Below are 22,057 nucleotides of genomic sequence, written 5' to 3'. Positions count from 1 at the left end.
TGTAATTTTTCTGTTCTCATATGTAACCATCAATCTCGGACTCCTAACAACAGCCAGCATTCACAGTTTTGCATCGGAAATATGTTGTATTTTAAACATATTCATTAATTAACCTCTTCAATACACCGGTCCTGCTGGTGGTCAACTCATTACAAACTCATGCTGCGTTCAAGAGCAAGGAATTGTACTTAAAGACACCAGATATGTCAAGATGAAGCTCAGGAAGAATGTGTGTGAAAAGAAAATGCATTTGAAATATTAATTTAATGGACTGGTGCGGCCATTGAAACTGAATATTTCCCTCACAAGCTGACAAAAAGCCCGTCAAACCGTGACGACCTTGGACGCTTTTTTAATCGTCTTTTCACTTTGTCAGATGATAATAAGTTGAACTCTCACCTTCAGCTTGTTCCGTGGTGGAGGCAGCACTGCGTGTGTGAGGCATTAAAGGCTTTATATAACAACATTATACGTGTTTTTAATGTTGTTATTTTTGTTAACAGGCTAACTGTGCGTCCTGACACAGGACGACGTCATACGAGATGTAAGTTAGCTTTCGTGACGCTCTGATAAACACGTATTACACAGATTAATGTAGTCACGCGTGGTTGTAGACGTTTTAGGAAACAATCCGGAATTTTATAACACGTTTAATCACAAAAGAAATGTGTTAAATGTGTTATATGTTAAATAAATGCATCTGCTACTTAAAGCATTACGTCAGGATGGCCGAGCGGTCTAAGGCGCTGCGTTCAGGTCGCAGTCTCCCCTGGAGGCGTGGGTTCGAATCCCACTTCTGACAGAAACTTTTTATTATTATTATTGTCAGACACTCATTAACACTCAAATTAAACATGATGATCCACCATCTAGTAACGTCACACTTACCTCAAACATGCTTTTGAGAGTTAGTAATGTTTAACCACTCTCTTCCTGTCTGCACCTTCTGTATTTCACTTAAGCTGTGTTATTCTTGAATAGACTATATGTTTTGTATGCCTACTACTACTTTCACTGACGTCTAGTATTAACAATCATGTAGGAAAGTTCCCTAATGACACACGGTTTTATTGAAGAACCGTAAACACCACCTCACTTATGGTTCAATCTATAAAAAAAAAAGAAAAACAGCACAAAGATGACAATTAATTAAATATAAATTGACCATATCTGTAGGATATCATAACGTCGCCTATGAAGACGTGTTTTATATTATCACAACTGTGCTGTACTGTGTCATAAAGTCATTATTTGTTTATAAACCCGCCTCCACTTATGTTTGCCCACTGGAGAAGTTGACAGACCACTCAGGTTGCTGTAAACCCCAGAGCACATGACCTCAGTGACAACATTTAAGCCTGTTTCACCCATTTGCATTGGTATCTTACAGAGAAAATGAACATTTTTTCAGCAGGATCTTGAGTTTTCATTTCTACAACTGTGCTGCGCATTTCTGAATTACCTTTTCTCCTCACATGCATTCGTGACATCTGACATTTGACGGATGAAAACAAATCAGCACCCATTCTCCAAATGAAACAAAACAGTGTCACGGAGGCCAAAGACTCAGTGAAACCCAAATCAAGCCTTGTTTAGTCTTGCTGCTGCCGTGTTGCTGCAAAAATAAATCCTGCTGGCTTTTCTAATCCGTCTCCATTTAACCAGAGTTTTAAAAAGACCCGGTTTTAATGAGGACCGAGTTATCTGACAATGTCGCCCGCTGCAAGAAACACCAGACAACGGCTAATGTTAAGTGACAATTTCACCTTTATTAACATGGTGAGGAATCATTAGTAAAGGTCAGGGTGACGGGCTGGAGGAGGTTTTGGTGCTCAGGTGGTGCCTGTAAAGAGAGCAACACACTGAGAAAGAAAAGACTCATTAAATCACAAGGACGTCACTGCGACGAATCGCAGCAGCTCTTTATCGCTCAGCTGTACGGGCTGTTTTCATTATTTCAGATTGCTCACTGGGATTTCTTTAAAATATTTATTGTCAAATGGCCTTTGGCGTGTCGGAGCACAAAATGTGAATACTTTATACTTTACTTTAGTTCTGTTACTTCGACGACTTCTGGGCGACGGAAAAAATGTTGTGCTTCGTTCTCTCAAAAAATGTCTGTGAACATAATCCAGTCATTAAGTGCATTTGTTGACACAAGATGGAAGACACTTGTTCCTTCATTACAACAGACATCAGTCAATCCTACATTCCCCATGTGTTCTGCTGTAGCCTAAATACTAGAGTGCAAAATGTGTATTAATCCGCAGCAGAAAATAGTCCTCAGCAAAAGCACCATTTCCTTGTGTTTGAGTTATGTTTGATAAAAACTACGGTGCTCAGCTGTTTCAACAAATTACTTAGCCTGCTTCAAAAATGAAATTATACCTGTGAGCCCACCCCCCTTTAAAAAATACAAATAAATGATGTCTTATAATGTCATCAGAAAAAGCCCTGAGAGAAGAATTTCATGTATAAATATGAAGATACTGTTCTCCGTTCGACCTCCTGTCAGCCCTGACGGACCCACTGGAGCACCAAGCCAGCCAAAGCAACTGTCAAGATTTAAACACAAGCGGTACTTAACCCTGATCAGACTCTCAGTGTACTCCTGGATATAAACTCCTGGAAGACAGGTGAATATATAAAGGAGGTTTTTTTTTTAAATTATTCATAGTGGAGGAATGCATGTCATCAACTTCATGTCCTGAATTTGGTTCCCATGGCAGGTCTGATGTTTGAGAGGTCATGAACTCTGAGCACGGATGCTAATAGAGGAGTGAAAGCAGCTTTGCTGTTGCTTTCGGCTGCTTGAGTGACACTGAACTTGCAGTAGAGAGACAGCGTTGTCCCTTCGAGAACACATGCACGGACAGGGGCTACATTTCCCTCTTTTCACTGTATGAAAAGAGGGGAAAAGTTCAAGCATCTCGTCCTGTAGCTTACTTGTAACATCAAAATTCAACAAACAACATCAATGTTTACATAAAATGGCGTCTTTTTAATCAAAAATACATTTAAAAAATGTCCTGGTCCTATAAATCCACGAGACTGCGATGATTAAGATGTTATTTCGGCCAGTATGAGACAAAAGTTCCTCTTTCAGAAGTCGTGACAGTGGGGGAGGGTTTGAATCAGAAATTCCTACTTGCTTCCTCCATAGAAGGGAGACTGCTGCTCAGACAGCAGGTAGTTTTTTTGTTTGTGCTGGATTGGGAAGTTTTATTTAGTGAACAAGGAGCTAAAAACCTGAAAACCTTGCAGACAGCATCATGTGGGTGCAAGATGAGGACAGCGGGGCTGCAGGTAAGACTTGATGATGTGGATAAAAACTGGTGCTGAAATACTGATTTGAGTCACATGATAATTTGGCAGTTTCAATAAGATCTCTCAGTATCTAAATAAGTCACGTTAGTCATTGTGGGCTTGTGGAATAAAATCATCAAAGGGGGTTTAGTTCAGAAATTAGTTTTTTTTTTTACTCAAAACTTCTTCTTCCTTTTCATGAACAATAAACTCCTTGGATTTTAGCAATTGTTAATTCAATAAAAGCAGATTATATAAACAATGATTGATACAACTCTCACTTCTGTTAAATATGAAGCTTAGCCTTGCTAGCGTAAAGACTTGGGTTTATGTGCAGGGAAGTTTCTTGGCTAGGCAAAGTGAATAAATACCACATTTAACCGCACTTGAAACCACAAATTGTAGTTGTAGTAGCAAAAAAATGAAGCTACAGACAACAACCAGTTAGCTTAGCCTAGCTTAAAGAATGGGACTAAGCTAAATAGTCCCACACTTAACTATCACAAAATGTAGTTTTTAAACAGTTTTGAAAAGATGAAACAAACAACATGTAAAACACTCATTAATGAGCTTTGAAGTGGCAGGTAGGTGGATTTTGTTACCTTTCTGAAAGAGCCAAGTTAGCTGGTCACCGTTGTTTCCAGTCTTCAAGCTAAGCTAGGCTATAGATGCTAGCTGGAATGAGTCAGTGCTAACTCACAGTTCACCATATTGTGGAATATTTGAATCACTTTCCTGACAAGAGCATGAAAAGATCTATAGCACTCTCATTTCTGTTAAATATCAAGCTACAGACAACAGCCAGTTAGCTTAGCCTAGCATAAAGACTGGGGTTCACGTGCAGGTAAGTTTCTCTCCTGGGCAAAGCTAATAAGTCCCATATTTAACCTCAGCTAAAACAGCAAATTCTGGTTTTTACACTTCATTTTTTTAACAGATGAAATAAAGAGACATCCTTTTCAACTTTTAAGTGGCTGGTAGGTAAATTTTGGTGCCTTCGGACAGAGCCAGTTTATCTGGTTTCCAGTCTTCATGCTAAGCTAGGCTAAACTGGCTCTGGCTCCATACTTTTGGGAAATACAGCACATTAATACACTTTCTTGCTGATAAATAGATAAGAAGATTGACACAACTCTAATATCTGTCAGGTAAATATGACGCAGCAGCTAGCAGCTGGTTAGCTTAGCACAATGAAAACAGCGGTAAGCAGCTAGCCTGGCTGTGTATGAAGGGAACAAAATCCATCAACCAGCAGCTCAAGCTCACTAATTAACCTGTTATATCTCGTGTAAATTACACAATGTGTAAAATCAGCACATTGTAGTTTTGTGCTGGACTACTTCCTGGCTGACTTCTCAAAAATGTCAAACTTTACGTGCTTGACAAAGTCGAGTGGCAGCTCGAAACTTCTGTAAGTCAGGAGCTACAGAAAGTGATACGTGTTTTTGTTGGATCCTTCTGTGATTTCACTTCTTGTATTTCTGTCATCAGCCTCCTTCACAAGTTCCTCATGTAGTCACACTGACAGGATGTGAGGATCTTCGACCCACGAACACGTTCTCTGTTTCACAATCAGTCTGTTGCGTGAAGATAAAATGACTTTCTTTTCCCCACAGAGTCTGACGGAGAGAGCGATTTATCCTCTGAAGATGAGGGAGACATTCAGGTAACGCTGTTAGTGACAGGCAGCGAATTACTGGTTAATTAATGCCACTTTATTATCATTAACGCGACAGGAAACGCTGAATATCCAGCTCAAACTGATGTACTCATGACGTTTCCCATGTGATGGTAGAACAATAGAAATGCAGTACAACCTGAATTTTGGATTCATTAGTCTTTTGGCTGATTAATCTTGTTATTATATTAAATAAAAAACACTTCTGGTGCCTCAGTCGTCTGATAACAGAAGAAGATAATGAAATACCTGACTCATTTCTCATATTTTGCTTGTTGATGTTTGATTGTTAGTTTGAGATCCTGGAAATGCAGAGGGATGAAGCCAATCTGAGACTGTCTGAACTGGAGGACGGTGAGAATTATTGAATGCATCACAGAGCAGATAGACACTTATACTTAAAGTCACATCTATCAGGAATGTAAAGTCTCAAAAATAAGGAAGAGGAAGGATAAAACAAACGTTGCCGTGCAAATTTCACACAGAAACAGGTTAATTTAAAACCTCTGTTCAGGTCTCCGGTCTTATATTTTCATCAGATGCTCATGAGATGACTAATGATTCCTCCACTTTCACTTTAAGTCTCCAATCAGCTCCTGAAAGAGATTAATGTGCTGGAGATGCAGTTCCAGATTGAGCGATCCTGCAGGGAGAGTGCTGAGGCGCTGGCTGTCAAAGTACGTCCTTTCCTTTCCTTTCCTTTCCTTTCCTTTCCTTTCCTTTCCTTTTGTGATTTCCCTCTCTGTGTCCTTTCCTTAATGTTCCTGTTGCTTCCTTTTCTTTCTTTTTCTTTTCTCTGTACCCTTTCCGGTCATTTCCCTCGCTATGTCCTTTCACCAACGTTTGTTTTCTTTTAATGCCTTTTCATTTCAATTGTTTCCCATCCTTTCATTTCCTTGACTCTCTTTCCCTTACCTTCCTTTCCTTCCACCTCCTGACTTGTCACCATTTTCACACTTGGTGGATTAATGTAGCACAAACTCGCCCGTCGTCTCCTCTGTTGCCTAGGTGACCAAAGAGAACAAAGTCCTGAAGAGGAAGAGCCAGATGCTGATGCCGCTCATCCCCGAGCTGCCCGAAAACTTGGCCGCTGTGACCTTTGGCCTTGAGACCGACCCCGCCGTGAACTGCGACGTGGTCGATTTTGGTCCGGAGAGCAACGAGGAGACGCTGCTGCTGCTGGAGAATCAGGCCAAGATCGCAGGTGAGACAGAACTGCTCACGATGAGACGTCAGGTGATCGAAAATAAGGTGGTGGATTATTTTCTGGTCTCATCATGAATCTTCTTCCGGCGTCAGAGCTGCAGACGTCAGTGGACGGGCTGCTGGCTGAGAAGCTGCAGCTCGAGCAACAGGTGGAGAATCTGACCAAAGAGCAGGTCCAACTCAGAGAACAGGTATATCACTGTCAGTGTGTGTTTGTGTGGATATAAGTGTGTGTGTACCTTGTCACAGACTTTTGTCTCTCAGCTGGTGCTGGAGGTCCAAGAGAAAGAGGCCATACTGATGAGGATGAACAAACAGAGCAAGACCATCAATAAAATCAAACGAGGTGAGTCCTTAACTGTTTCTGTAGTGTGGTAACATCTTAATGTTTTATCTTTCATATATTTTTCCCCTGAACAATTCATCTATTTTTAAATCCAGAAAATTTAAATAAAATAAAATGAAATAAAATAAGATTGTGGAAAATCACCAAACAGTTTTCCATGTTTCAGTTTCTTGTTAACGCTTCATGGTATTTAAAGGCTCATTTCACACAAATTGAAAAAAAACACACCACATTTTCTCTCTTACTTCTAGTGATTTCTAACCACATAAATAATATCTGCTTGATCTTAAAATATATTTTCTCTTAGATTTCTGCTGCCACTCCCAAACAATGGCAACACATTTAATATAAAACAGAAAAAGGCAGAAAATCCTCATAATTGTGAGACTTGACTGAGCGAATATTTGGAAATTTTGCTTCATGAAATGCGATTAATCTTTTGCAGTTTGACTAATGAAACATTTCAGTCCTTCATTATCAGTCCCTCAGTCGAAAAACATAACGAATGGCATGAACGCTATTCCTAAATGTCACCTAATTGTGTGTTTGTGTTGTACGTCCACAGTCTCCCAGCTTGTCACGGAGGAGTTCACAGAGATGTCTCAGAAGCTGGAGCTGGAGCAGGGCCTCCGGCAGCACGCTGAAGTCTTCGCCCACCAGGTGCGAGCGCGTGGCATTGCGTGTGTGTGTGTGTTTGTGCACGTGTGTGTTTTTTCTGCACGCCGCAAAACATTTTGTCATACATTCACACCTATAGACACAGAGGGTGACAGGTCGTGCAACAGGAAGGGCGCAGGAGTGTTGGCGCTGACCTTAGGGCGGCTACGTCCAACACACGGACACTCGGACGAGAGGGGGGAGATAGGACACACACACACACACACACACACACACTTCCGCTGTCAGACTGTAGCTGATGTGGTGGGACAGGAGAAGGGTTCTCCATTCTCTGTTTTCACACCGATGACACTTTGGTCAAATCTGTGTGAGGCGAGGCGTTCACACACACACACACACACACGCACAGAAGACAAAAGCAGACACACACTCGTACACAAGCGGGAGAAAACACCAATTCACTTAAAATCCACATACCCAAACACTCACACACACACACAACACAGTTTTTCCTGCCACAGCTGCTCCTATAATGAAGGCCTTTTCTTTCAAAGCACATCTCTCTGTTCCCTTCCCTGCCCATTTAGCCCCTCCCTCTCCCATAATTAGTGGTCATCACCGCTGCTGAAGGAGAATAGTGGTCTTTAAGCGCAACCTGTCTTTGCCTGACACCTTTATGTTTTGCCGAGCATATAGCAATTGTCGCCTTTGTGCGCGGTGTCCTCCATTTACCGGACAGGCGCACAATGGGCTGCCTCGCAGGGGTCCTTACCTGTGAAAAGGACCCCCAACTGTTCACACAAATCAGCCCCTTTACTCTCAATTCATGGTAAAAGACCCCCCCTGCACTGAATGCCTCTTGTGTGCACTACTATTTGTCTGTTTTCATGTGTTTTGAAAACACCAACCATTCACACCTCTTCTCTGTGATGCGTGGTGGTATAATGATGCAGGGCCTCAGACAGGAAACAATTTGGAGGGTTTTTTTTTATGTGTGTGTGTGTGTCTTTGTCTCTTTGTGTAGCTGTGTGTGTTTGTATGTATGAAATAATTGTGCTAATTGCTGTGTGAAAATTGCTCTCTGCTTAAGGGAGACCGGAGATTAGCGCGGTGTAATTTGCGGTGTGCAGCCTCGTGCTGCATGCGCCGATACGGAGCTCGACCCAACCTGCTGCTTCGGTTTGTGGAAACAGAGAAATGAAAACCATTTGTTTTTCTCTCACTTCCTGTTTCTCTCATCACGGACCTGCTCTCGGATAGTTTCCTGAACGCCAGAAACAATCTTCAAACTGTGGTTTCATGCTTGTTAATGTTAAAACTCGGCTACTACGCCACCGTCCGCCGTCCCCTCCACTTCCTGACGTGAAAGTCAGCTCGTATACATGTGACATGTGTTCATTTGTTGGATTTACATTCACCAAACTCGTTTATGGATCAATAAAGTCGTTTAATCTCGTCTAACCGATTAAACACTCACATTTTACCTGCATATACTCGATGCAAAATGACAAAAGGTTTGTTTTCAGCACTCTGATCATTTATCATAATTATTAACTATAGCTGTTGTATTTATTTGTCGCACATTTAGAAGAAAGACTCACATTTTCCAAGTGAAACGAGGCAAAGCTTTGCATTCTGCCTTTTTTCCCCGAGAAGCCACTTATCATAATGTTGGAAAATGATGCTTTCTGTCACGGCTAAATCGTCCTGTTTGCATTGTTTCTATTCATCAATGTAGCAGATGAGTAATTGTAACAAGGTTTCTAAGTCATTGTTCAGTAAAACACTGGTTTGAAAAACACTTTCTCTTGCATTGTGACAACCTCCTGGAGGGGGGAAATTAACAACGAGCCATTCAGATCTCACTTTATTCTTCCTCTTAATTGTGGTTCATTGTCACTCTTTTCCATTCTCGTAGAGGCAGATAATCACAAAGACGTGTTTAAGACATCAGAGGCTGTGTTTGGTTTGTCTTGTCAGATGATGGCGCAGCAGACGGAGGCCCACAGTCGGAGCGTGGCGCCGACGCAGAGCCCGGAGACCGGCCTGCAGCTGCAGCGGGCGCTGGAGCAAATCTCCACCGCCAGCGCTGCCCTCTGCGATATACAACACTTTTACCAGGAACAGGTGTGCGTAGATGTGATGAAAGAGAGGAAAACGGGCGTCCACTTTGGTCTGTTTATGTTTTCTTCAGCATGTCCCCTGTTTCTTTTAGGTAAAACAGAGTCAACAGAGTGCTGTGGAGGACAGCGGCGTCCTCTCCGAGCTGCAGAACCTGAGAGAGCAGCTGGAGGAGAGCGAGGAGAAGAGGAAGGCGGCAGAAACTCAGCTGTCTGAGGCTAAAAGCGCTGTCGTACAGTTCCAGGAGAAAGGTACCTGCTGCTGGAGACACATTTCTTAGCAAACACACATAATGGTTAATGCAGAAAAGGGTCAAAAGCTGCGGCTGAATGTTAAAGCTAGTTAGGATGCAGGCTCCTCTAGATGTTGGCTTCGAAAAACCCAACATTTTGCAAAACCCCGTAACAACACCAAGGCTTCCAGTGCTAATATCACTCCTTGTAATGTCTGTTCAAATGTAGTTCAGATAAGAAGATGTGAAAGCTTAATAAGAACATGTTTGAAACCAAAGGTGTGCTCCTGTGGTGTTCCCAGCCTGGACCACTAGATGCACGGCTAAACGAGCTAATGAGCAAAGTAGCTACAGGCGTAGGTTTCAGCCATGTCGATCCACGTGTCATTCCCTGAGAGATTAGTGAAAATGTCGAAAGAGACATGATATTGATGATGAAAGGTAACATTTCACCGTATTCCTCTGTAGTGAAACAGTTACAGGAGTCACAGTACAACGAGGATAAAACTGAAGAACCAGAGGAGGAATCCACTCCTGCTCCACCTCCTCCTCCTCCACCTCCTCCTCCTCCTCCTCCACCTCCCGCTACCACTACCAAGTATGTTCCTTCCCTCTACTATTAAAACAACAGGGAAGTTTCAGTGAACAGTTTTGGTTTCACATGTTTTTTTTTGTTTCTTACACTGATCGCTTGACCCTTGTGACCTCTCTCTTTCTCTATGTGCCAAGTACACTTGATTTCCTGAGAAGCAGGAGGAAAGATAAAGCCAGAAACGCCGATGAAAACGGTGAGTCTCTCGAGAGATTGTTGTATTTCCTTAAAAACACAATAAACTTTTGACTTAATTTACATATAAATTAGATGCAGTAAAACACAATGCTGCCACAGATATGTTGAAACTTTGCATTTCTTTAGGTTCAACTCTCAATTTGATTTTTGACAATGCTCTGCTTGGTTAAGGTTGGGAAAAGATTTTCGGCCTACCAGACATCTCGTTGAAATATCCAACGGTTACACGATTGCAAATAATAAAAAAATAAATATTATCTTAGTATTATACAGCACCTTTCAAGAGACCCAAGGACGCTTCACATAGGGGAGGAGAAAGACAACAACAACAAAAAACAATGTTAAAATGCGACTGGCAACCATCTTTAGACACAAAAACTATTTGGGGATTATGTTTTGCCTGCACACAGCTGGAAAAATGTCCCAATGTCTCGTTAAATATATCCAGTGGTTTCATGCTGACAAATATTCAACAAACAGTGGTCTCTCGCTTGGCAAACAACTCGCCCAGTTAACCAGTTCTGGTTGGGTTTAGACACAAAACCCACTCAGGTTAGGAAAAGATAATGTTTTGGCTTAAAATACCTCATTTTGTCACAACAGATACAGCTGAATGGTTTCACGCTTGCAAATGTTGAAATGAAGTCTTGAACAGCGGTCTCTAGCCTGTCAGCTGTCGCTTGCAACTGAAAACTACCTGGTCAGAGCGAGGAAAAGATCATGTTTTGGCTTTCATGGTCGGAAAAAGTCCCAACATCTCGTTAAGATCATCCGGCGGTTTCATGCTTGCAAATGTTGAAATGCTGTCTAAAACAGCGGGGAACAGAAAACTACTTTGGGTTGGAAAAGGATCATGTTTTGGCTGGACACAGTTAGAAAATGTCTCCATGTGACCATAAACACCACGGCAATAAGCTCTTAGCCACAAAAGGTTTCAAACTGTTAAATATTTCATCCACGTCATTACTCTTTAAGAGGCGGCACCTACATCCAACATGAAGGCAAAAGCGGTGGAAGAAATGATGGCGAGAATAAAGAACGGCATCACGCTGAGGCCCGTCAAGAGAGCACAGGTGCACAAACTGTTTTCACCACCTATAAACTGACATTAGAGCAAAATGTAATAAATAATAAACTCTGATTATCTGACTTTGCCAGCAGGAGGATGACAGCTCGTGGAAGGTCAGTTCTCTTCACACCCTTTGTGTTTTTAATATAAAGCAGCTGTGACACCGTTCCAACATGTTTCCCGTCTTTAAATCCCAAAATTTTCCTCCAGGATCAGAGGAGCGAAAACAGAAAATCCACCATCCTGGAGTTGAAGGGAATGCTGGTAACGTTAAACTCACACTGTCCCTCAAGCTGAAGCCGTGACTGATAAATGAGTGTGTGTTTTGAAGCATCTTTAACTCCTCTACACACCAGGACAACATTAAACGCCAGCCCCTCCGCAGAATACCATCCAGGAGGGGAGCTGGCCGAAATATCGGGGAGGTGGAGCTCCTGCAGGTTCTCCAGAGGAGGAGGAGAGCGATGGGAGAGAACCGGGAATCGACCTGCTCAACAGAAACACAGAGTACGCTGTCCTGTCGCTCCTCTATACGTTCAGAATGATCCTACAGTGTGTGGTGTTTCTGGGTTTCGGTCTGGTCTCATGTGTGTCCACATTAGTGGTCCTGAAACAAGTCCTGTGTCTGTTTTTCAACCCCTAACTCCACAGTATATATAGTATCATCAGAGCGGCTGGTATCCTTCACGTCTCCTTGTTTTGGATTTCAGTCTAACCTGAGGAATCTCTTTGTCCAGACCCCCAGTCAGGTCCACAGGGCGTCCCAGCAGCAGCAGATGTTCCCTGGGCGGGCGAGATGGGCAGCGCCCCCGTGCTCCGGAGGCTGAGGCAGAACAGAGAGAAGAGAGACTCTCGCATCAGAGCATCGGCGCTGATCGTCAGCCAAGACATCTGAAGGCACAAACAGGAAGAAATACAGTCGTTAAACATCACTGTAGTCTAAGTGTCATTGCTTTTTTAATACGATGATGTACCAAAGATGAGTTTGTTGAGTAAACTTCACCTGGAATTCTTCATTTTGCCTGAATATCACTATATTAGACTTCAAATGATTATTATATCTCATGTGTTGAATTAGTACATGACTCTAAAGGTATTTGGATCCCTTACAATAAGACAGCAGATGATATTGCTCGAGTTGTAATCATGTCGGGATCAAATCATGTGCTTTATCCTCCTGGGAGCGTCAGAAGGGAGGCGAACATTGCAAAAAAACCCATCAAATCCCACATTCAGGCTGAAGAAAAAAGCTTTTTTCAACTTCCATTTAACCCAGATCTGCTTCAAATAGCCAGAACTTGTTGCGTGTCAAAGGCAATAAAGCTCATTCATCCGTGTTTGATGCCCATCATCATTCTTCTTCTGATCTAAGTGCAAGTTACAGGGTTTTTTTTTATGCTACAGTATATAGATGAAAAAAAAAATAGCCTGGACCGTAGAGGAAAAACACTCAGGTTATATGAATACCTCTACTCACTTCTCTCCCGAGGTGTCTGTCTGTTAAAGCGCGATCCAGCAGAAAAAGATGGAGGCTGCCATTTATTTAGGCGCATTAAAGCTCTCACACCGGCGGCCCAGAGGTGTCGCTGAGATAAGAGCCTCAGGTGATCTGTGTCACTCCCTCCTGAAAGTATCTTTAAATGCGGCGGGTCGCCTTTTGTTTTCTCACCTTCTCAAAGGGATACCGTATGTATGTATGTGCGCACGCATGCATGAATGCACAGCTCACACCGTGCTACCTATCTGCCTTTGTTAAAAGCATTTGAAAAGAGGATGAAATTACTCTCACCTTTGACTCCAACACCATTTTAGTGTCTTCACACTGTTTCACATTATATATTTACTTTATTTAGCTCTTTTTACTAGAAGGTCTGGCTCTCCTTTCACTCTCCGGCATACATTTTTTATTGTTTTTCCTCCTCAGTCTCAAAGGTGTCGGCTTTTTTGGACGCAGTAATGTACTCTGCCCTCTCCGTGTTATTGAATCAATGCACATGAAGGCCAATGTGTGTGTGTGTGTGTGTGTGTGTGTGTGTGAGAGAGAGAGAGACATACAGATAATGAAACTGATACCTCATATTCAAAGATGCTGATACTGACAGAAAGGACGTGTTAACAAATCCGATAATGTTGAATTTCATGTTTTTCTCTCATTGAATAACTTTTCCTTGACCTCCATGATATCAGATGAGTGTTTGACCGTCGACACATCTAAACAGTGGAGGTTTAATGATATCATGATGAAAAATAGATAAGGCTAGGTCACGCTGAGCATGCAGGTGGATAAATCTCTGAAAGCTGTTTTGTTCTGGAAGGTTTTTTACGCAGCAAATGCAAATTATTTCTCTCAGCATCCCAGGCAGCAGCTTTATTCCTTTCAGCGAAAAACTCTTGGTTCAACTGCCATATTTATATGTTAAACGTGATGATGACTTCAAGTGGCTCAGCCTACAGCATCGGTGAGCTGTGCAGACGAAGCAGCAATTTCTCCTACAAGTGCAGCACATAATATTTATGTAAAACGCTTTCTTACCTGAAAAACGGATGCCCATTTTCTGCCAGGAAAAGAAAAAGAAACAGATTAAATGTAAGACATGACAACAACAGGAGACACAATGCTCATTTTCAGGCTCATCATTTTATTTTGGGTTACTACAAGAATAGGTTCACATGCTTTAATGCTCAGAAAACGTCAGCCCTGTATCCCCCCTCTGTCTGAAACGCTCCTGTCTCTTTAAGGCCCCTCCCCCTGAATACCCAACCTGCTCTGATTGGTCAGCTCGCACACGTCTGACCCATCACCGCTAACAACAACAGAGCAGCTGCGTTTAATCGATTCTTAAATGCCGAACTATCCGCTAGGCATATATTATGCAAATGTGTGACATGGTGACAAAGTGTGATGTCACAAAGTCACGGAATTAAAGGCGGGACTACTGACGAGGCGTTTCGGGAGCAGTGTTGTCTGTGGGAGAGAGGAGCCCCTTTGACAAAGTGCGCGTAAAAACTGCATAATTACGATGTCACGCTGAAAAAGACATTTTCACATAAGCCAACTTGTTCTTTGTGTTTCTTGTTAAATCCAATACCAGTTTAAAGGTGCATACCGCCACCTACTTTTACTGATATATGTAGAACGGGATCCAGTTTTTCATTATTCCAAAAACATGAAGAGGACCCACCTGTCATAAATACAAATTCAGGTGATTATACACTGATAAAAGGGTAAGTATGAGTATTATATTCCATTTCTGCCCTTAAATGCCCCTTAATCATGCACACAACAAAGTCAAAACTATAATATTAATCATGAGAGGGTTTTTAAAAATGTTGATTTGATATCCAAGAATTTTGACATGTGCCATATTGTGAAATTTCGTCTCAGTTTTGAAGACCACAAAACATTTCTGGAGACATTATTTTCACCCCGTTCAAGGTGGGTACAAACCTGGCCACATGTGGAGGGTATAATTATTGTTTGCATTTATTATTATTATTATTATTATTATTGCATTTAATAACAGTAAGTTGTCTTATTTCTCTCAGGAGCACTGTACACATGCAGCTATTTCCCATTTACTTCACAGGACAGAGGTATCTGTTTTAGCTGCAGTTCCCCTCCAGCCACAGGGGGCGCTACAGCCACAACACACCCTTCCCTCCTGGAGTCGTCCCTCTTCTCTGCTGCTCTCCTCGGCCTGCACTGACAACACAGGGGGAGGAACTTTGACCGGCGCTCCAGTGCTAGTTAGCAGCCAGCTAGCCGATTTCTGTCTTATTTTCATATTTCTGTGCGTTGTTTCATATGCAGAGAGATGTGGTTTATTTATTTACTCAGCTGGCTGTCGCTGGTGATCCAGATATCCTTCGTCACTCTAGCAATAGGTAAGTGCGAGCTGAGAATCCCTGCAGGAGCTAACGCTACTAGCTACTGCTCGCCTGCTAATGCTAGCGGACCGAGTTAGCAGGTGAAGTTGCAGCATTTAACGTGAACGAGGCTCCGTTTCACGAAGCGGGGATCTTGTTAGCACTGAAAAATGTGTTTGCAAACACAAGCAGTAAGCCTGCCCTGACAAATAAATACGTTACGTGTCTTACATCACCCAAATACTCACAGCTAACGGCTACCTAGCCGTCTAGCTAGCTAGCGTTCTAGTACAGGAAGTCACGGGTATCAAAGATAAGATGTTATTTTTTTAGCTTTCAACAATGAAAATTTCATACATCTTCAGATTGTATGGTATAAAGAAAAATGCACATTGCGTGTTATAGTTCAATCTTTGCATCTCAATGTTTTTAAATAGTTTTGTTGGGGCATGGGAAACACTCCTGATAGATGTAATGTTTGCTAACAGTTAGCTAAGTTAGCCTGATCTCTCTCTTCAGTCTTCTGGTTTATCGATGCAAACTAATCAATCGGGCGATGACTCGGCAAATAACGTTTGTGTGGTCATAATGTCTGACATGCATTAAAGAGCAAAGCTAACACAGCACCCGGCTGCAGGAGCGTTAGCATGTTTGCTAACACGAACTAGCCAATAATATTGATCCAAGTCTATCTAACTTTAGCTGGGGGGCATTTTCGTTTGTTTACATGAGGTAGTACAGTCGGTTAGTCGATCAGCTGGTTGTCTAGCACGGGGCCCACTTACCGGTCACAAGCAGGACCAACAACATGTTGAGTTTGTTTTAAAACTTTTACTGGAAACTCGCCGAGGATCCTGCGTGTCCACGTTGCCAGTTTGTTACCTGGCCACGTAACACCTGCTGCAGCTGTCAGGTGTGGCTGCTGCCTGTCAAACTCTGTCAAAGCCAGTCCCACTACGTTGTGCTTGTTAGGCCTATATCTCTGTCTCTGACCCTGCTACTTTAGTTGTTTGCTCTCATGGCAGCAGCAGGGACAAGACAATTGACCAGGTGTTTTTAATTTATTGTCTGCAGGAACAGGATGTCCATGTTTGCTGAGCTTAATGCCTCTAAAAAGACAAACCACGTTAAGATTGAATGAAGTCATCACTTCATTATTAGGCAACCTGTTGATAAGATGTCACATATGGCTTTATTGGTGTTTGATTAAACATTTACTAATGCTATATTGGTGTATTATAAACCATTGATAAGAACAATTTGTGGTGAAAACCACTTTGGCTGGTGTCTTCTCAACTCCAGCATGACATTTGCTTTGTTTCTCCGATGAACTGTTCAGTCACACTGCTTGGAAAATGGCTTCAGAGTGTCCTCCGTCTTATTAACATTAATACAGCACACTTTTGATAGTTTATTTATGGATTAGCAGCATTTGTTATGGCCAAAATTATTTTTCAAAACCTTGCAATGTTTAATAATGGCTCTTAAATGATCTGTAAAAAGCACATCGAACAGTCATGACCATCGAACATCTCGCATAATATCCTCAGATCCAGATCTTCTTTAGCAGCACACAGGACAGACTGATGTAAAAAGACACAGAAGAGAGTGAAACACACAATAATAAAGTAGATAAAAGCACTGCAATCAAAACTAGGTGAAAGAGCAAATATAACCTGTGTGTCCCCCCTCTTATCAGCACATGCATTTAAGGACAAAACCGACGCGTGTCTGTAACAGAGTATCTAAAACACTTACATCATCATACTCTTAGTTTGTTTCATTGGGTCCTCCACATTGCCTCATTTAATCAAGATTGTGTTTATTCTGTATCGTATTTCATTTTGTAATCCACCTCGCAGCAATTTTTTAAATAAAAAAATCCAAATATCTTGTTTTTTTTCATATTTTATTTATTTTAGTTACTGAGCTGCCGAGCGCCGAGCGGAGGAGCAAAGACGAGTGCGAGTGTCTCTGCCGGCAGACATACATGAAGGTCAAAAGAGCAAAGCAATTTGCCGCGGCTATTCTTCTCTTTTTCTTTTGACTCTGTCTTTTGGAAAGTGCGGATCGCCGTAGTGTGATGAAGCCCTCAGACTCTCCCACGAGCCTCTGCTCTGTGAGCCGTCACCTCCTCAGCCCCTGGCATACGTGTTTTGACTAGTTTGATCAATGGCCTGCCTCTTTTCGGTTGTGTTTGGCCTTCATACCGCATGGGCTCAGTAACGGAGGGTCATCGCTGTGTTTTTGACTGAACTGATATTATTTGGACTGTCTTTGTTGCTTTGCCTTGGCTGTTGACTAGGGCACGGTATTGAATCTCGATACGTACGGGTACAGGCTGAACATTTTTTTGTCAGCCCCAAGAATAAACTGTCGAGTACTGAAAGTTTCCCTTGAATGTTTGGTCGGATTCTTGCTCGTCATACTTATTCTTTCAGTCTTTCAATCAATTATGAACAAATCTCTACAACTTATTAATTAAAAGGGCATGCAAACAGGTATTTTCATTACTATAAAATATGGATATTGTGTCATTTTTAACAGCACAACTATTCAATCCACTGTCTGTTAAAATCTTTAAATAGATTCAAGCTGCCGTTTGTGTTGTTTTCTAGGTCAAACGACAAAAAAGTCGCTCTGTTTTCCTGTTTCTCACCCTCTTTGTCCTCCCTCAGCTGCCGGCCTGTACTACTTGGCAGAACTAATAGAAGAATACACAGTAGCCACCAGTCGAATAATAAAGTACATGATAATGGTGAGTGAATGTCATTGTCCTTCAAGTTTACGAATACACTGCAGTGAAATGTTGAGACGACGACGCCCGATTCTTGTGCGAATGTGTCCAGTTCTCGACAGCTGTCCTGGCGGGTCTGTACATCTTTGAAGGCTTCCCAGTGTTGATGGTGGGAGTCGGCCTCTTCACCAACCTGGTGTACTTCGGCCTCCTGCAGACTTTCCCGTACATACTGCTGAGCTCCCCAAACTTCATCCTCTCCTGTGGTAAATATAGCAGACACTGGCCTCAGATTTCTGGTGTTTATATCAGCACATGAATATATTTAACTTTTCCTTTGACTTCTCTCTCAGTGTTGGTGGTGGTGAACCATTATATGGCCTTCCAGTACTTTGCACAAGAGTATTATCCATTCTCGGAGGTAAACTCATCTCTCTCCTTCTCTTTTACGTAGTTTATGCTCCTATTCTTGTTTTATAATCTTTCCTTTGTCCCTGACTGGCATCAAGGTGTTGGCATACTTCACCATCTGCCTGTGGGTGATCCCCTTCGCCTTCTTCGTGTCACTGTCAGCGGGGGAAAATGTGCTTCCGTCCACCATGCAGCAAGGAGGTGAGATGCTTTTTGTCTTCGACTGGAGCGTTGGGAGCAGTTAAACGTAGCCTGACACTGATTTTGAAAATGCGCATTAGTCCAGAGCCTCTCGGTTCATTTTCGATTTCCAATGAGCGTTCATGATGAGCGGCATAAAATGCCTCTGGACACAATTAGATAGACCTACAAATAATTAGAGCAACAAAACATGGAGATGTAGGGCTGAGTGATACATGAAAGATGGTCTGTTTTTGTAGCCTGGTCACAAACTTGCTATAATTACAGCTAAAGGGTAACAGTGTTTTGGTAATATTCTTCATTTTTCTTTTTCCATTTGTCCTTTAATTGACAGTGCAGATAAGATTAGATGACTTAAAGAAGACTTTATTTATCCCACACAGCTCATAGCAGAGGTAGAAGCAGTGACTGGATGATGAATGAAAAGAGAATAATACAAAAATAAGGAAAAAAATAGTAGTAAGATTATAAACACTATTCACTTTCACCAAGAGGATAATTGCACAATTATGGGTGCAGTTGGAGAGCGCAGTACACAATAATATGCACCCAAGTAACAAAATAAAAGTAGTAATTTGGGACATTTCTTGGACTTTCCAGGATTTGAAACAGTTGTCTTTGTGAAAAATGTATCAAGTTCTTAAACCCTTACAATTATGACAAACCCACTTTTTAAAATATATTATGTTTTCAAACAACACTGTAATGAAATGGAAATTATGTCTGGGTCTCTTAAAAACAGCTGTCGTGTTTAGACTGTGATGTGAGCCCAATCAGTGCTGTCAGTAGCCCGGCTAGCTCAGTCGGTAGAGCATGAGACTCTTAATCTCAGGGTCGTGGGTTCGAGCCCCACGTTGGGCGCATACCTTTTCTTCTCCCCCCTCTAGGATCTGTGTAGTTTATTTTATCTTTGTCTGAATGGAAATGACATGTATTTTACATTTTACAGCCACTTTCCAAAACACACAATACATTTTTTGATATGTGTCCCACTTTCCAGATTATTGCTCAGTAGTTTGGTCCAATACTTCCTTAGGTAGTATAAGAATATAGCAGCTGATCTGTGGGTATGGATATAAACATTTTTCCTTTTTCTTTTTAGATGATGTCGTGTCTAATTACTTCACCAAGGGCAAGAGGGGGAAGAGATCCGGGATCCTCCTCGTGTTCTCTTTCCTCAAGGAGGCAGTGCTGCCCAGCCGACAGAAAATGTACTGAGGAGCTCAGACTCGGGGTGCAGCCTTGGGAGAGCCGGGATGTGTGTGTGTGAGTGAGTGTATGTGTCGGAGAGTGAAGGGGAAGCAGGAAGGACTGTGGAAATGTGCTTTTTGTTCTGGACGGGACTAAAACGAATCAATGGCCAAAGTGGAAGTAGAGCACACGAAGAGGACGGACCAACGAACAGAACCGAGCTTCCTGCTGGACGAGCCCACGAGTTTACACAGGCCATGTTCGTCTCTCTTTGTTTTTCTGTCTGTCTGTACTGACTGCCAACAACATCTACTAGAGACCTCACCGAGGGGGATCTTGTCTGTAGCGCAACGCTTTCTAATTGTCATGTTGGACTCCTCCATTTTTTAAGCTTTGGTATGAAAATGTGTATACGCGGGGTCTGAAATTCACAACCAAACAAATACCTGTAAATTCTGACTTTGGCAGATAAACCCTGATCACTTTTCTTCTTGAGATGACATCTGCTGTCATTTGTGTATCGTGTGTTGCTCACACTTCATCTGATTCAAGACACAAAGTAGCATTAGGAGACAAAATACAAAATCATCTTCACATTAAAGGTACTTTTTGGCTGAATCCTGATGTCCAAGCTTGGATTTAGGTGTGAAGTGTTTTAAGTGGCAACCCAGCTGGAGGAAAAATGCCTGGAGCGGTTATTAAGATTACTTTAAATAAGAAAGTGCACCTGAAGTTTAATTAACAGGAATCAGACAGTATGGTATAAATACTCTCTGCCCATTAAAATGATAAAATGGGGTTAAAGAAAGCACTTGGAAAGGATTATTTTTCTAATTAAACACACTTAAAGGATACGTTATCTGTCATCTATCTCCAAATATTTCTGGAGCCTCGCAGCATTCTCCCTAACAACCAAAGTAGGTGCGGATGATGTCCAACATCATCCTGGTCTCCAGAAGCCCCGAGATTTGAAAAGATTTCAAACCTTTGACCTGGAGTCAAGCTTGTGCACGCTAATGCTTTTAGCTCAGCAGTTACAGTGAAGTTTTCAGCTCTAAAACAGAGCATACAATTTTTTTAAATCAATTTGGGATCTCGGAGCTTCCACAGACTTTGTTTTTGTCGTTCTTTTACGTTTTAAAGCAAGTCCCCATCTACTGCAGTTATCTAGCAGAATGCTGTGAAGCCCCAGAAATGTTTTGTTTGAATGCAAAACCTCACCCGACTTTTCATCAGCTTGAGGGTGAGTAGATAATGACTGAATTTTCATTTTTGGGTGAACTTACTCTTGAAATTAAAGTGAGCTACGTGTGCTTTCTCCGACACGTGGCCACAAAAACAATGCACTTTTTCGTGTTTTCTTTTTTGGTTTTCTCGCATCTACACGTTCATTAATCACCAGCGCTGTAGTCTGCAACATGCCTGTCTTTTTTGGACTGTTTTTTAAAAAAAAATTGACAGTAATGACAAACTGATTTTTGTACATTGATTGTCGGGTTAACCCGACATCAAACACTAATGAAAACACTTATGAAGAGCAAACCCGTGCAATGACTCTTGTACGCTTACGTGTGTCGGGGACAAAGGCTGCTCAAAGTGGTTTGATGAAAGAACGATTAAAGAGGCTGACATTCTTTTTACCAATTACTGAGTGCGATCCATTGTAGGCTGTTATGCACACAGTGTTTAATAAAATAAAAGAGATTTTGTTGAAAAAAAAACGCAGATGAAATGTTTCTTTTCACAGGTTTGTGTTCAAGGAAATAAAGGAGAAAATAGATCCTCATAATTTCTGATTAAATCAAGTAAATTTTTCTATTCGATGTCGAATTTTATTTGAAGTGCCGTGGATTTTTACAACTCTCACACCCTGAGTTCCACAAGAATGTTTGTGTGCGTGTGGGACTGTCGAGCCGGATGTCATTGTGTTATCAAAGTCCCATATGGCTCGGTCACAGTGGGTGCACCAGGTTGAGGCTATTGTGCACTTTGACCCCCGCTGAGGTGTGAAGTGCTTCATGAAGTAAAGGAAAAAAGACAAAACCGCAACACAGACGCGCGCACACACACACACACACACCTTCAGCTGACAGGCCACAGCTCGCAGTCACACACATGCTGTTGACAAGCCCTCACCTGGATCTCGAGTCAGTTCCCTGGGGGGGATCAGTGAAAGTGCAGGGATACATCTGTGACAGGTGACCCAGTTCACCGAGGTTTTCTCACCTCTCGCTCACCCCTCCGTTCACCCTGCTTTCCGAGGCGCGGCGTCTGGAGAGTGTGG

The 22,057-nt window shown here is 42.1% G+C and overlaps 2 protein-coding genes, 1 long non-coding RNA gene and 2 other non-coding genes across 6 annotated transcripts; 4 read left to right on the top strand and 1 right to left on the bottom strand.

Moving 5' to 3' along the window:
• Positions 1-719: 719 nt before the first annotated feature.
• trnal-cag (transfer RNA leucine (anticodon CAG)) lies at positions 720-802 on the top strand. The gene has a single exon. It is a non-coding gene; the product is annotated as a tRNA-Leu (tRNA).
• A 2,396-nt stretch (positions 803-3,198) lies between these two features.
• Positions 3,199-12,703, top strand: shtn2 (shootin 2). Of its 2 annotated transcripts, none has more exons than XM_073475042.1 (17): positions 3,199-3,306; positions 4,923-4,972; positions 5,278-5,338; positions 5,567-5,661; positions 5,993-6,188; positions 6,284-6,381; positions 6,455-6,536; positions 7,102-7,196; positions 9,135-9,281; positions 9,370-9,526; positions 9,976-10,105; positions 10,237-10,295; positions 11,273-11,370; positions 11,459-11,479; positions 11,577-11,630; positions 11,723-11,873; positions 12,104-12,703. In XM_073475042.1, the coding sequence occupies exons 1-17, from the start codon at positions 3,273-3,275 to the stop codon at positions 12,259-12,261; spliced, it is 1,686 nt and encodes a 561-aa protein (XP_073331143.1). In that variant the 5' UTR covers positions 3,199-3,272; the 3' UTR covers positions 12,262-12,703. The 2 variants fall into 2 exon arrangements, with proteins under 2 accessions (XP_073331143.1, XP_073331142.1); XM_073475041.1 differs by having other exon boundaries at positions 11,456-11,479.
• Positions 12,142-16,150, bottom strand: LOC141003638 (uncharacterized). The gene is made up of 3 exons (XR_012179738.1): positions 16,019-16,150; positions 13,900-13,921; positions 12,142-12,257 (listed from the first exon to the last, which is right to left on the bottom strand). It is a non-coding gene; the product is annotated as an uncharacterized lncRNA (long non-coding RNA).
• On the top strand, positions 15,069-20,268 carry tex261 (testis expressed 261). The gene is made up of 6 exons (XM_073475044.1): positions 15,069-15,251; positions 17,912-17,991; positions 18,083-18,236; positions 18,324-18,391; positions 18,480-18,582; positions 19,685-20,268. Exons 1-6 carry the CDS (start codon positions 15,182-15,184, stop codon positions 19,798-19,800), a joined length of 591 nt encoding a protein of 196 aa, XP_073331145.1. The 5' UTR covers positions 15,069-15,181; the 3' UTR covers positions 19,801-20,268.
• Positions 19,371-19,443, top strand: trnak-cuu (transfer RNA lysine (anticodon CUU)). Its single transcript has one exon. It is a non-coding gene; the product is annotated as a tRNA-Lys (tRNA).
• Positions 20,269-22,057: the final 1,789 nt, after the last annotated feature.

The sequence above is a fragment of the Pagrus major genome, chromosome 10 (genome assembly GCF_040436345.1).
Source record: "Pagrus major chromosome 10, Pma_NU_1.0".
In the NCBI taxonomy this organism is placed as follows: domain Eukaryota; kingdom Metazoa; phylum Chordata; class Actinopteri; order Spariformes; family Sparidae; genus Pagrus; species Pagrus major.
The sequence above is the reverse complement of the archived record's forward strand: the minus strand, read 5'-3'. Positions and strand labels throughout refer to the sequence as shown.